General features: G+C 39.1%; 1 protein-coding gene and 1 long non-coding RNA gene across 2 annotated transcripts; both read left to right on the forward strand.

Moving 5' to 3' along the window:
- The first annotated feature begins 3,467 nt into the window (after nucleotides 1–3,467).
- On the forward strand, nucleotides 3,468–5,204 carry LOC118800992. The gene is made up of 3 exons (XR_005006420.1): nucleotides 3,468–3,598; nucleotides 3,893–4,924; nucleotides 5,121–5,204. It is a non-coding gene; the product is annotated as an uncharacterized LOC118800992 (long non-coding RNA).
- On the forward strand, nucleotides 5,205–6,507 carry LOC118800991 (serine/threonine-protein kinase pim-1-like). The gene is made up of 4 exons (XM_036561164.1): nucleotides 5,205–5,363; nucleotides 5,471–5,849; nucleotides 6,015–6,176; nucleotides 6,401–6,507. Exons 1-4 carry the CDS (start codon nucleotides 5,205–5,207, stop codon nucleotides 6,505–6,507), a joined length of 807 nt encoding a protein of 268 aa, XP_036417057.1.
- The last annotated feature ends 6,175 nt before the right edge of the window (nucleotides 6,508–12,682 follow it).

Here is a 12,682-nt window from a genome sequence, read left to right on the forward strand (position 1 = left end):
TGACTATATACTCTTATGTTACTGTGCTCTATTGCCCCCTGGAGTACACTCAGTACACTCAAATCAGAGCAGGATCTAGTGTTATTCCAACATCCACAACAGCTGAATGCAGACAGTACAGGAGTGTGATCTGCTTTACCTGTTATGTTGGAATCATAAGGTGATAATGTATCATGTTTCTTTATGTAAGCAAACTATTTTTGTGTGAGACTCAACTGCTCGTCTGCTATGACAGTTGAGAAAGCATGCTGACGGCACAAGGCCGCTTGGTTGGGCTTGGCTTTTGTTGTAGTGCCCTTTGCTGTGACACTCAGAATGCAGCTCGTGGTTGTGTTGCATTATAAATTGCATCGTGACACATTTCTGAACGCAGCAATGTGCAGAACCCTGTCTGCATAGCTCATAACATCTGTGTTCATGACCATGTTAAAATATGTCATGGTAGAATGTCTCTGGAGCTTCTTTATTATAACAGAACAGGATTGTGAACAAGTAAAGGTAATGTTATTGAATCTTGTGTGCCGCTCATGACTTTAATAGTTCTTTTATTGTGTTGTTGTTTCTCTAGATGAACTCTCATGGACACAAATGTTCAGCTGAGTCTTGGAAAGATTCTGTTCCACCTGGAATCATGGATGTTGCCAAAAACCTGCTGCTATTAACTATTTTTTGCAGATCTGTAGTGTGCGGCTGGTCTCAAGGCTCTCCTGTCGACATACACGATGAGCTGGAAGCTTTGGTGCCCTCTCTAACAAAGAAGGTGGTGGGAGCTATTTTTCAGTCTATGCTGAGCATCAGCTCTGAGGGAACATCAAAAGATGCTGTGGACTGTGGTTCAGATACACCCCTGAGCAACTTCCTCCAGGCTGTGGCTGACAAAATCAAGTCAGAGATTTCCCCTGAATCAGCCCCGCCAAGGCAGTCGAGCAGTCCATCTGATTCCAACATGGTCGATGAGCCACCTTCCCCTCGGGAGCTGCCTGATTTTGGCAGAAAAGAAAGACGTCTACTCGTCAACTGTTCTGATGTGACCGAGAAGCTCTGGAACTCTTATTGCCCTCGATGCGAAAGGGTTTTGGAGAGCATTATCTTTAACAACGTGAATCAGAACAGTGACACAAACTCCACTGAGAAAGACACACTGAGGCTCTTCAGGCTCTCTGTTAAAGCTTTCCTGGTCAAGGCGTCCAAAATGGTCAAACAGATCTTTAATGATGAGACCACAAAGATTGCCAGGATTTCAGAACCCAGCAAAAGCCGCAAGACATGTTTTGAAAATGCAGAACCTCCTGTTTTCGGCTCCAAGCTGGAAAGCAGCATGTTGAATGTGAATGAATATGATGAATGAATATGATGACTGAAGCCTTAGACATTGTTTAATGATAGTTTTGAGAAGCTTTTTAAAATGCATTCATGGCAGAGAGATAAATACAGGGTGAAACAGTCCCCACAGAAAACAGTTTTTTTCATATTTCTACTATTTTAATGTCCACATTACATATAAAAACTCACAACGTGTATAGGTCTGCTTTTTAATTTGGACAATAAATAAAACAGATTTATCTGCATTGTAGACATTGTGAACCCTGCTTACTGTCACCACCGCTGTAAAGAAATCTGAGTCAGGAATTTTCTCTACAGTTAACTGTTTCACTTTGAATCTCTCTGAATGACTCTGTTTACATCTCAATGGTTGAATTATGCAAATATTGAAAAATTGGTTTAATTCCAGTAGGACATCTGATTACTGAAATAAAAAAGCAGAAAAAGTGTATAAAGTATATTTTATAGTGTGTAGTCACAGAATCAATGACTGTGTAAAATGAGGCTGAGTCTGATGCAGAATTTTGGCCATGATGGTATTTATTTTGATGCAGGTTAAAAAGTCTCTAACTCTTGGAGAATCGTGTTAGGTGTGCAAACATCAGCATATTCAGTAAGTAAGAACTCGTTTCTGTTTGGACTAATGACGTATTTCCTTAACTAGAACTAGGCTGGTCAGCTAGCGAACAGGCTAAAAGATAACTTACCTAGCTAACGCTAACATACTAAACATATCCTTCATTAATATCACAGGTTTGAATGAAAGTACTTATTTGATGATTTACTGTAAAATTGCAATGTAAATGTCTAAATAATGTCACTTAAATAGCTATCATGCTTCAAATGTCTGTGCTTCAGTCAGGGGTAGTAAGAAATCCAGGCTGAATCTCAAACAGCTCCGTACTCCCTAAATAGTGTGCTTGAAGTTTGAGTTTTGAAGTTTAAGCTTTTGAAACCAAATAGTGCACTTTTTGTTGAGTATGGATGTGGCTGAATCCCAAACGGCTATTTGTTTGCTATATTATGCACTGTTGTGGTGCTGAACTCCGTATTTAACTTACATCGTAGTGCACTATGTAGGGAGCGGGGAGCCATTTGAGATTCAGCCCAGCGTGGGAAGAGGAGCGCCGTTAGCTTGGTGCTAAATAAAGACTCGCGGTGGTAGTTTGGTGACCAAGAAATACTCATAAATTTTACATTAAACGGTGCTTTATTATGATATGTTCATGATTATACGTCAAGAAACTACGTTATATGTTAAAAACGGCATGAAATGTCCGCAGTATGTAGTGAGGGACGACCGAATGTTCTTCTGCTCCTTCAGCGGTCAGTGGTTGCTTGGCAGAGATACCAGACTCTAAAGCAGGAGTGTCAAACTCAACTACTAAAAAACCCATATTAAAAAATCTCAGCAAATCCGGAGACCAGCTGTGTTTTATTTTAATTTAGTTAATATTTTGCCGTGACCCGAGCAGAACATTGCTTATTTAAAATACTAATAATGCCTTCGACTCGTGCCTGCGACCAAATCACAGCCGTGATGTTATTTCGCGATAACACACTCCCTCTGGTTCTATTCCTTAAACACACACACACACACACACACACACACACACACACACACACTCTGCTATTTATCACCATGGCAACGTGCATTCAAGCGGAACACCAATTATGATGTCAAAATGGATGAGTGACGTCACAACATTCCATACTTAAAATTTCGTCATTTCTGATCAGTTCGATGAGAAACAAACAGCAAAGCAGCTCAAGACTAATTTGTCTAAATTATAATCTAGTTTAGAGGAAGAAATTTAATACAGCAGAAGATGATGGAGCAGAACTCTGCAGCCACAGGTTCCATACATTCCTGTTTGAGTTTGTTTATTCATTTACTCATTATTTATTAATTGTTTAGTGTTTTTTGTTTGTTATTTTCGTTTTTGTCAGCAGCACAATACAAGCACGTTTAGATATAACTGAATTACTTAATAACAACATAGAATATAATGCAATGTGTCAGCACAGAACTATCATTACTACAAATATATTCAGCTCATTTTCCATGAAATAACATTAAATATTCAAATGGTCATCCTGTACTCAGACACTCCACGAGAAAAGAGGAAGAGAGCAGAGGAGAGATACAGCCAGAGTGCTGAAGAGGGAACAAGCAAGGTTCCCAACACTGAAGCTCTGGCAAAGAAGAAGAGGAAGGGGGCACTGAACCGGCCCAAGAGAACAACTCAAGGACAGAAGAAAGCCGCTGAGCCAGGTGAGTCCACCCAGCCCCAAACTGTAAAACTGGAAGCCATCACTGAGGAAATATGACTGGTTAAAAAGAGCTAATGCACAGCAGAAAGTATTGGTGGTAGAGAAGAAATACAAAGTGAAGGACATGGTCTGTAAAAAAAATATATTTTTTACAAAACATATACATTGAGAATGTAACTGTGTTCTACAGTAAGTATTATCATAAATGCTTCGTTGTTCTACATCTGAACAATTCTGTTGTGGGTAAATTGACCGGTCCAGAACATTAAATATTCAATAATCATCTTGTACATAGAAACTTCTCGAGGAAAGAGAAAGAGAGCTGAGGAGGGATGCAGCCAGAGTGAGGGAACAAGCAAGGTTCCCAACACTGAAGCTGGGAAGAAGAGCAAAGAGGCAGTTAACCAACCCGAGACATCGACGAAGAGACAGAACAAAGCCACCGAGCCAGGTCAGTCCATTCACCACCATATTATAAAATTAAGCACTGTCACTAAGGAAATATGATTGGTTAAAAAGAGCTAACATGCAGCCAAAAGTGTTGGTAGTAGTAGTGTGCAGAACATTAAATATTCAATAATCATCCTGTGCTTAGAAGCTCCTCGAGGAAAGAGAAAGAGAGCTGAGAAGGGATGCAGCCAGAGTGCCGAAGAGGGAACAAGCAAGGTTCCCCACACTGAAGGTCTGAAAGGGAAGAAGAGTAAGGGGGCAGAGAACCAGCCCAAGAGAACGTCTCAGGGACAGAAGAACGCCAACAAGTCAGGTAAGTCCTCTCACCCCCAAACTGTAAAATTAAACACTGTCACTGAGGAAATGTAATTGGTCAAAAAGAGCTAACATGCAGCCAAAAGTGTTGGTGGTGGAGAAGAAGAGGAAAGTGATGGACACTGGCATTAAAACAAAAAAGATAAAAGAAAACTGCTAAACAGAGAAAATGAAAGAAATTCGGAGGATCACCTTTATTAAAAAATAATCTACAATTAGAATGTAACAAAGTATTCTACAGTAAGTATCATAGATGCTTTGTTGTCCTACAACTGAATAATTCTGATCTGGTCACTCTAGTGGTGGGTCCATTGGCAGGTCCAGTTGTGGATCAAGTTGTGGGTAAAGTGACAGGTCCAGAACATTAAATATTGAATAATCATTCTGTACTTAGAAGCTACACAAAGAAAGAGGAAAAGAGCTGATGAGGGATACGGCCAGAGTGCCGAAGAGGGAACAAGCAAGGTTCCCAACACTGAAGCTCCGGCAGGGAAGAAGAGGAAGAGGGTAGAGAACCAGCCCGAGACATCGACAAAGAGACAGAACAAAGCCACCGAGCCAGGTCAGTCCAATTGCCAGACAACTGTGTACTATGAATGACTAATTTCACTTCATTCTAAGAGAACTGTAATTATCTAAATGAAGTTCACACAAAGTAGATTCCACTGCATCCTTCATAATCAGTAAGTTTGATTGGTAAACCCCTGATCAGTGATCTAAAGAGGACTGACGCTCATTTGTAATTTTGTTTTTCATAGACACCTTTGAATCCCGCTATGTGGTTGAAGACAAACTGGGTGAAGGAGGCTTTGGATCTGTCTTCAAAGGAAAACGTGTTTCTGATGGCCTACAGGTTCTGCTCACACCTCAGATTTCATTCTAATGGTCATTATTTCCCTTTCTCTCTTTTCCCCGCTAACAATCTTAATATCTTTTGTCTTTGTGTGCAGGTGGCCATTAAATTTGTCTCAAAGGGGAAAACAGATCGATATCTCCAAAGCGTAAGTGCACCTACTTAACACGTAACACATAATGGTCCCAAACCGGCCCAATGAGTTTCTCGCCATGTTCTTCACTCCTCACCATCTAACTATCTACTATCCTGCAGCCTGTGGAGTCCAAGGCCGTGCCTGTGGAAGTGGCTCTGATGCAGATAATGAGCCAGCCACCCGTCTGCAAGAACATAATACAGCTAATCGAGTGGTTTGATGAGCCTGAGAGATACATCCTCATTATGGAGCACCCTGACCCTTGCGTGGACTTAAAACATTTCCTGAAAAGTCATGGAAATTGCGTGGATGAAGAGACGGCCCGAGCCATAATGGTCCAAGCAGTGGAGGCAGCGAGCCAGTGCAGCATGCGAGGTGTCCTGCATCAGGACATCAAAGGGGACAACTTGCTGATCAACACGGACACCTTAGAGGTCAAACTTATTGACTTTGGCTGTGGTGACCTGATCAAGACAACGGAGAATGACAGATACACAGGTAAAATTTCAACACTCCCCCTTTGTGGAGAATCTTCAGCTAAAGCCAAAGGAGTTGAGCTTCACATCTAAAAAGGATGTGAAGGTGAACCGTGTCCTGTAGCCACTTAGCTGTTAAATGAAATACTGTGCTCAGCTGTGCTCTTTCTCTATTTTATGTTCTCAGGCACGGTTCATTACTACCCTCCTGAGTTTTCTGCGAAGGGGAAGCATCACGCTGAACCTGCAACAGTGTGGTCACTTGGTGTCCTGTTGTTCAGGATGGTTTGTGGATACCTTCCCTCCGCTGACAAAGGGATTTGGAACTTCAAGGATGGCCTGTCTGAGGGTAAGATAAATAGGAACGTCTGGGTAAATGAGGCATCCCTTTGACTTGGTAATTAAGTACAGAGGAAGGAAAATTGATCACGTAATTGATAGTTAGAAGAATTTATAATTGAGGCCAGACGACCCTAATAATACATATATATATATATATATATATATACCTTTATAATCTGAAATTTAGTGTTTAAGCATCTCTCTCCCATCCAATCCTGTCAATCTGCACAGAATGCTGTAATCTGATTGGCTGGAGCTTGGAGCAGATCCCGTCCTCGAGGCCTAGTTTGCAGCAGTTCATGCGGCATAAGTGGTTCCAGCGCACCATCCAGGACTAGGATTAGGTTAGCCAGGGAGGCTAGGAGAAGAAGCAGTAAGCCTAAAATATCTAGTGACAATTGAGGAGATACTGTGGTTACATACGTGCCATAAGTAAACTGGAAATGACGATTAAGATTAAAAATCGCAAGATTTCTAAGCTTGAGAGTCTAATGCATCGCCTTTTGGTTTATGTTTCAGGTTATGAAGGGCTGTTAAGGACAGTTCATAAAAACACCAACAAAAACAGCAACAGCAACAAAAAAACACCTTTCCATGTGACCACAGACTACTGGAAATAGAACAGTGACAAATGACGAAGGACAACGACAATGTAAAATGAACAAGGGCAGCGGAAGATGGACAATAGCCATGGAAGAAGCACAAGAGTAGCAGAAAAGGGCACAATGACAATGCAAATAGAACAGTGACAGTGAAAAAAGGACAACAACAGCGGATGAAGAACAATGTTTTGAAAAAGGACAACAACAGTAGATAAAAGACAGTTACAACGAAACAGTGGATAAAGTGGACAATGACAGAGAAAAAGGACAAAGAGAGTGAAAAAGGAGAATATCAGTGAAAAATTCTTTGGTTAAATTTGAAATAAAAACACTGTTTGATTCCATACGTTTGGCCTAAAGTGAATTAAAGGCCCCATTTTTCTTGTATTTTTTTCCTTGGGGTCCACTGATGACTTTCACATTCAACATATCAAAAACAGTCTTAATTTATTTCTGTATGACCACTTTATCCCTTACAATTCAACAGGCTGTTGTTCTTATTGTACCTTTAAAACTGAAATATGCAAATAAGCTCTGTTCTAGTTGGCTGTCCTGTATTGTGTATTTCTTCATCCCCCTCAATATAATAATATAATTGTTATCTAACTGTTCCATCGTGTCTCCAGATTCACAATATACTGTGATAGCAGAGCGTGAACTGGAAGAGATGCTGCTGCTGTAATCCACTGCTGATCAGTGGTGCTACCTGAGATTTACTAACATAACTACAGGAGATGTCAGTCCTCTACTGTTTAGCACTGAGGAAAAGTGTAATTTGGCTATTTAGAACAATGAGTTCTGTATAGAACTATTTCGTGCTTAAATGGTTCTTTGCATGGTGACGTGTTTTTTAGATTGATGGAGAATGTGTTGTATATGGTTCTTTAAAAAAGGGTTCTTCTACTGTTACAATGTCAAGCTTGTAACAATAGAAGAACCCTTTTTGGTGCTACATGGAAATATTTTCAAAAAGGTTCTACATGGTGCCATATACAAAAAAAATCTCCATTAATCTGAAGAACCATTTCACTGTGCTAAGAAGAATTTATGCACAAAATGGTTCTATAAGGAACTAATGGTTCTAAATAAAATCATTCTCTTTACTAAAGAACCCTTGAAGAACCATCTTTTTTAAGAGTGTAGGTTAAGTGGAACTAATAGCTAAGTTATTAAACATGAAAGCACAACTACAGAACAAAATCACTTCTGATTAAAGCAGCTGAGACAGTACAGATTCACAATCTGTGTATTATAAAGAACATATTTAGGACATGTTTATCTAAGAGAGAGAAGACGGCGCTGCTTGACCTCAACCCCAAGAATGTAACTGCAGCACCATTTAAAGTGGAACAGAAATTTTGAATGATAAGCTGCCAATTTCAGTTTCATCTTCTTTTCCACAACGTTCTGCGGAAAATATTTGTTTTTGATTTTCTTATTTTGTTCATTGTACTGTTTCTCATAATTACTGGAATACTAATCATGAAAACAATGTAAAGTGGGGTGCAGAGCAGTGCAGGATTTATCAGCAATGTTTTCTTGAGCAGTTTTTGTGCTCATAGCAGCTGTTTTGCAGCGTTGGCGTTGTTTAAAGGAACAATATGTAATATACTTAATGAACTAAATCATAAAATGATCATGATTCATCATCAGAGATTAAGGAAACTGACTTCTCCAACAACAGTGTTATTGCCAGTATGTTCTAGAGTGGAAAGTCTGTTTATGTTTTGGCCTGTGATCCTGCCCACTGCCCATTTACCAGCACCATTTCAGCACCCTGGGTTACCAGATATGAAACAAATTGAAATGTAAAATTGATTAAAAAAATTATTATTATACAATGTATTACTTAAATTAAGCCATTGCTTCTAATTTTTCAGTAAAAATATTGCTGGTTGTAATTTTTGTATTTACTAGCCATTTTATGAGTTTAATCTACAGTGGACCCAAACATTTCTGCTTTGTGTTTTTGCTTTTGTGTATTGATATTTTTTCTACTTTGAAATTGTTTATAATTATGATGCACAACAATCTGACTACATTTTAAATGTTTATGCTTTTCGTTTTGTTTAAGGGATTCGGCTCTGGTGAAATGTTTTGTATATACATGACCTATGTATATAATATGACCACATAAGCTCATAGTGTAACCAGTTAGAAGTCTGCTTATAAACTACATAGGTTACTACCATAGGTGGGTTTAGAAACCCACCTCTAGACAGAAATGGCCCATGTTTAACATATTACAGGATAAAATCATTTAAAATCATTTGCAACAACAGCAGTTTATCTAGTTTTGTGTTTGTTTACCCCTCTAGAAATCATACTAATTATTGCATCCAGAATCTGAAAACAAACTGTTTATCAAGTTAAATAGTGAAACAGTCTCTCATGCACAGGTGGTTTGGTCTTCTGTGTGTATTTTATAAAGGCACATTGAATGAGTTAACACATATACTTCAGGGACAAACACAACCAGTTTTATTTCACACACCGCTTAAGTATAATTTTTCAGACATTTATGTCATCTCTGATTTAAAATAAAATGTCTGAACAATGATATTCTAAACCCACTTGAGCAGTTTAAAATTCATGCAGAAATATTGTGAAAAATGAAACATGTATTTATGAGTGTGGAAAATATAGTACTTTTTGACTCAAGGCAGACAGTCTGTGGAATGTCCAGCTGTGCATGTCATTGAAGGTGTAAACACAACATAAACACATCATTCATGTTCTGTTTTAATTCTGAAATGGCTTTTAACACGTATTAATTACGAAGAAAAATATTAATAATATTTTGCATGTTCTGGAGTAAATGACTTTGGCATCCTGAGGGCTGCATTTGGGCTGGGGACTAAGGTGGGTACTCAGCCATAACAGTGTGCCATATGTGAGCCAGATCTGGGCCACACCTTTTAAATATGCTGTACAGTGTGTGGGCCAGAGCTGTGAGTTCTACTTACTTTACAGTACATGGTGCAGATCTGGGTCAGTCTTACACACTTTACTTTGCTTGCCTGTAATAGACGGGTTTTACTTTAGAAACTGAATATTGAGACACAAAGTCCACAACTGCAAGATCTGTAAACAATAAGAAAGTTTCTGTTCTAACAAACATCAAGAAACCTTTAATCAAAACTAAGGTTGAACTAATGTAAAGCACTCCTGACGGTGGACGCTCATATGAACCAGGAAATCAAGACGACTCGCTAACCCAGAGCAAACAACCTAGGCCTGAGCTAACACGTTAGCTCCGAGCTAACGTGCTAACCACAAACTAATGCGCTCTGTCATTATGGCACAACACTTGATAAGCACAGGCTAAATCTTTTAAATGCTCAGAGTAGTTAGCTAACGTTAGCTCGCAGTTAGCACTCTAGCTCGGAGCTAACACGCTAACCCGAGCTACCGCGCTAGTGCTGCAGATTTACCTCAGTTTACTGACACATTTCACTCAGCCACTGCAGATTTACTTCGCTTACTGAAAGCACTACTGACAGTGGACACTCATATGAACCAGACAACGCGCTAGCCCGGAGCAAATGACCTAGGCCCGAGCTAACAAGCCAGCTCCGAGCTAACGTGCAAACTGCAAATTAACACGCTATGTCATTATGGCATTACACTTAATAAGCACAGGCTATTCCTTTTAAATGCTCAGAGCCGGTAGTTAACGTTAGCTCGCAGTTATCACTTTATCTCAGAGCTAAAACATTAGCTGTGGTTGGCACCGTTAGTGCATTCGCATTTAAAAGGAATAAGTTAACATCCACGACGAATTTGTAATTAAGGGTAACGTAGCTTAACTTTTAGCTGATAACCAAGTAATTAACCAAGCTAGCATGTGCTTTTTAAGTGTTATGCTATAATGCTATTGTAGCTATAGTTAAAACTTGAATTTCCACACTGGAACCTTAGAATTTTAAATAGTATCACTGAAGTGAACTTACACATCACAAATAATGTTAATGTATGTAAATGTGCCTCTGTAAGTGTATTACTTCTCTAATGCCTCTTCCATTTGTTTTCTTTTCAGATTAGATTAGATTAGATTCAACTTTATTGTCATTGTGCAGAGTACAGGCACAGAGCCAAGGAAATGCAGTTAGCATCTAACCAGAAGTGCAAAATCCAATAAATAAATAATATAAAGTGCAGAAGGATGGTAGAGTGGTAAAAGTAGATATGCAAGTGTAAATATAATATACATATATACAGAGTGAGGGGAGAGCGTACACATGTAGGTACTATGTACTGTCAGAGCAGCATATGTAAAGATAAGTATTCAGAGTAAACTTGTACAGTAACTGTTGGTGCAAATATGATTAGTGCAGTAATAGACTGTGCAAATATGAATAGCGTAAGAATACTAGGACATAAAGTACGATAACAGTGCAGTGAGTGCAAAGATGCAGTTAAAGTGGTGATGTGGAGTTCAGCAGAGTCACAGCCTCAGGGAAGAAGCTCTTCCTGAGCCTGCTGGTACGGGAGAGGAGGCTTCTGCACCAGATGGGAAGAGGGTAAAAAGTCCATGGTTAGGATCAGGAACGTCTTTGATGATGTTCTTCGCCCTGCCCAGGCCGCACTTATGGTAAATCTTTAAACACAGCTGCTGGCTTCCCATTTAAAAGTGATGAACTTGGGCGGGAAAATTTGTTAAACAAGGGTTTTAACCATTAAACAGTGAGCGTCAGCTGTTTTCTGTACTTTCAGTAATGGGCCACTGAAAAGGACTTCTGGCCAAAGTGTGGCATGATAGTGCAGTGTGGCCCAGAACTGTCTGCTGTCTGGGATTTTAAAAAAAAATCAAAACTAACGTTACCTTTTCTTTAGCATTTGTGTTACTGTATATTTTACAAATACAACACTGTAACACTATAATAACACTATAAAAAAATAAGATGGTTGAATTAGTGCCTGCACTGACTAACACAGCTTAGCTAACTAGCTGGCTGGCTCCACTCACCACAATACAGGTTAGCTTTATATTCCAGCTAACTGATGTTTCTTACAGTTCACTTCTCTCCTTTCTCTTCACTTGTTAGAATAGTTCAGTTTAAATTCGACCTGATGTAGCAACTGAGAAAGATGGTAGTTAATAAGCAGGTTAATTAGAATTGAGCCACAAATAGTTAGAAATGATTAGAAATCATTCAGGTGCTGAATATAGAGCATAGGATTCAGAGTAAATCAGATTAGACTACAAGATGAGGCAGTTACACTCAGAGGGAGGTGGGACTGTGACTGAAATCAGCTCCACATGTTAAATTTTGTAGCCCATATTCAGTTCCAACCAATAGAAACCAACAAATTATGCTGTGGATTATTATTAATCTTATAACATACTGTTCATTTGATTTACTGCAGTCTTCTTATTATTGTTATTTGATAAGGTGTTGCTGTTGCAAAACTAAATCTGGCCTACACTTTACATCAATTCCTGATTGAAGCTTTAGGTTCAGTGTTTTATTCATATAGTTTTGACTGATTTGGACATTTAATCCATGCAGAGAAGAAACCGATGTGTAAACAGATGTTGATGTACTCGTTCATTTGAACATTACAGGGTGGGTAATGTAGATGGTGAGAGGATTAGTGCGGTTTTGGTTTTAATGCTTTGGCGCCACCTGGTGGATGATAATGATAAACACACAGTTGATCAGCTCAGCAGCGTCCATCAAAAATATAACCACGATGATATTTTTAACAAGGGAAAACACTGCATTATTATCAATGTACAATATATTAAATCAGTCTTCTATAAAGAAACGACGCAGTTTGAAACCTGTGTGAGTCCACAGGTTTAAATAATTTCAAGAGAAATCTCGTCACTGACACACAATTCCACAGGTTTCTGCAGAGCTACAAGGTGTAGAATATTCACTGTTCAGATTTATTGAACATTAAT

Source organism: Colossoma macropomum, unplaced genomic scaffold (genome assembly GCF_904425465.1).
Source record: "Colossoma macropomum unplaced genomic scaffold, Colossoma_macropomum, whole genome shotgun sequence".
NCBI classification, from domain to species: Eukaryota; Metazoa; Chordata; class Actinopteri; order Characiformes; family Serrasalmidae; genus Colossoma; species Colossoma macropomum.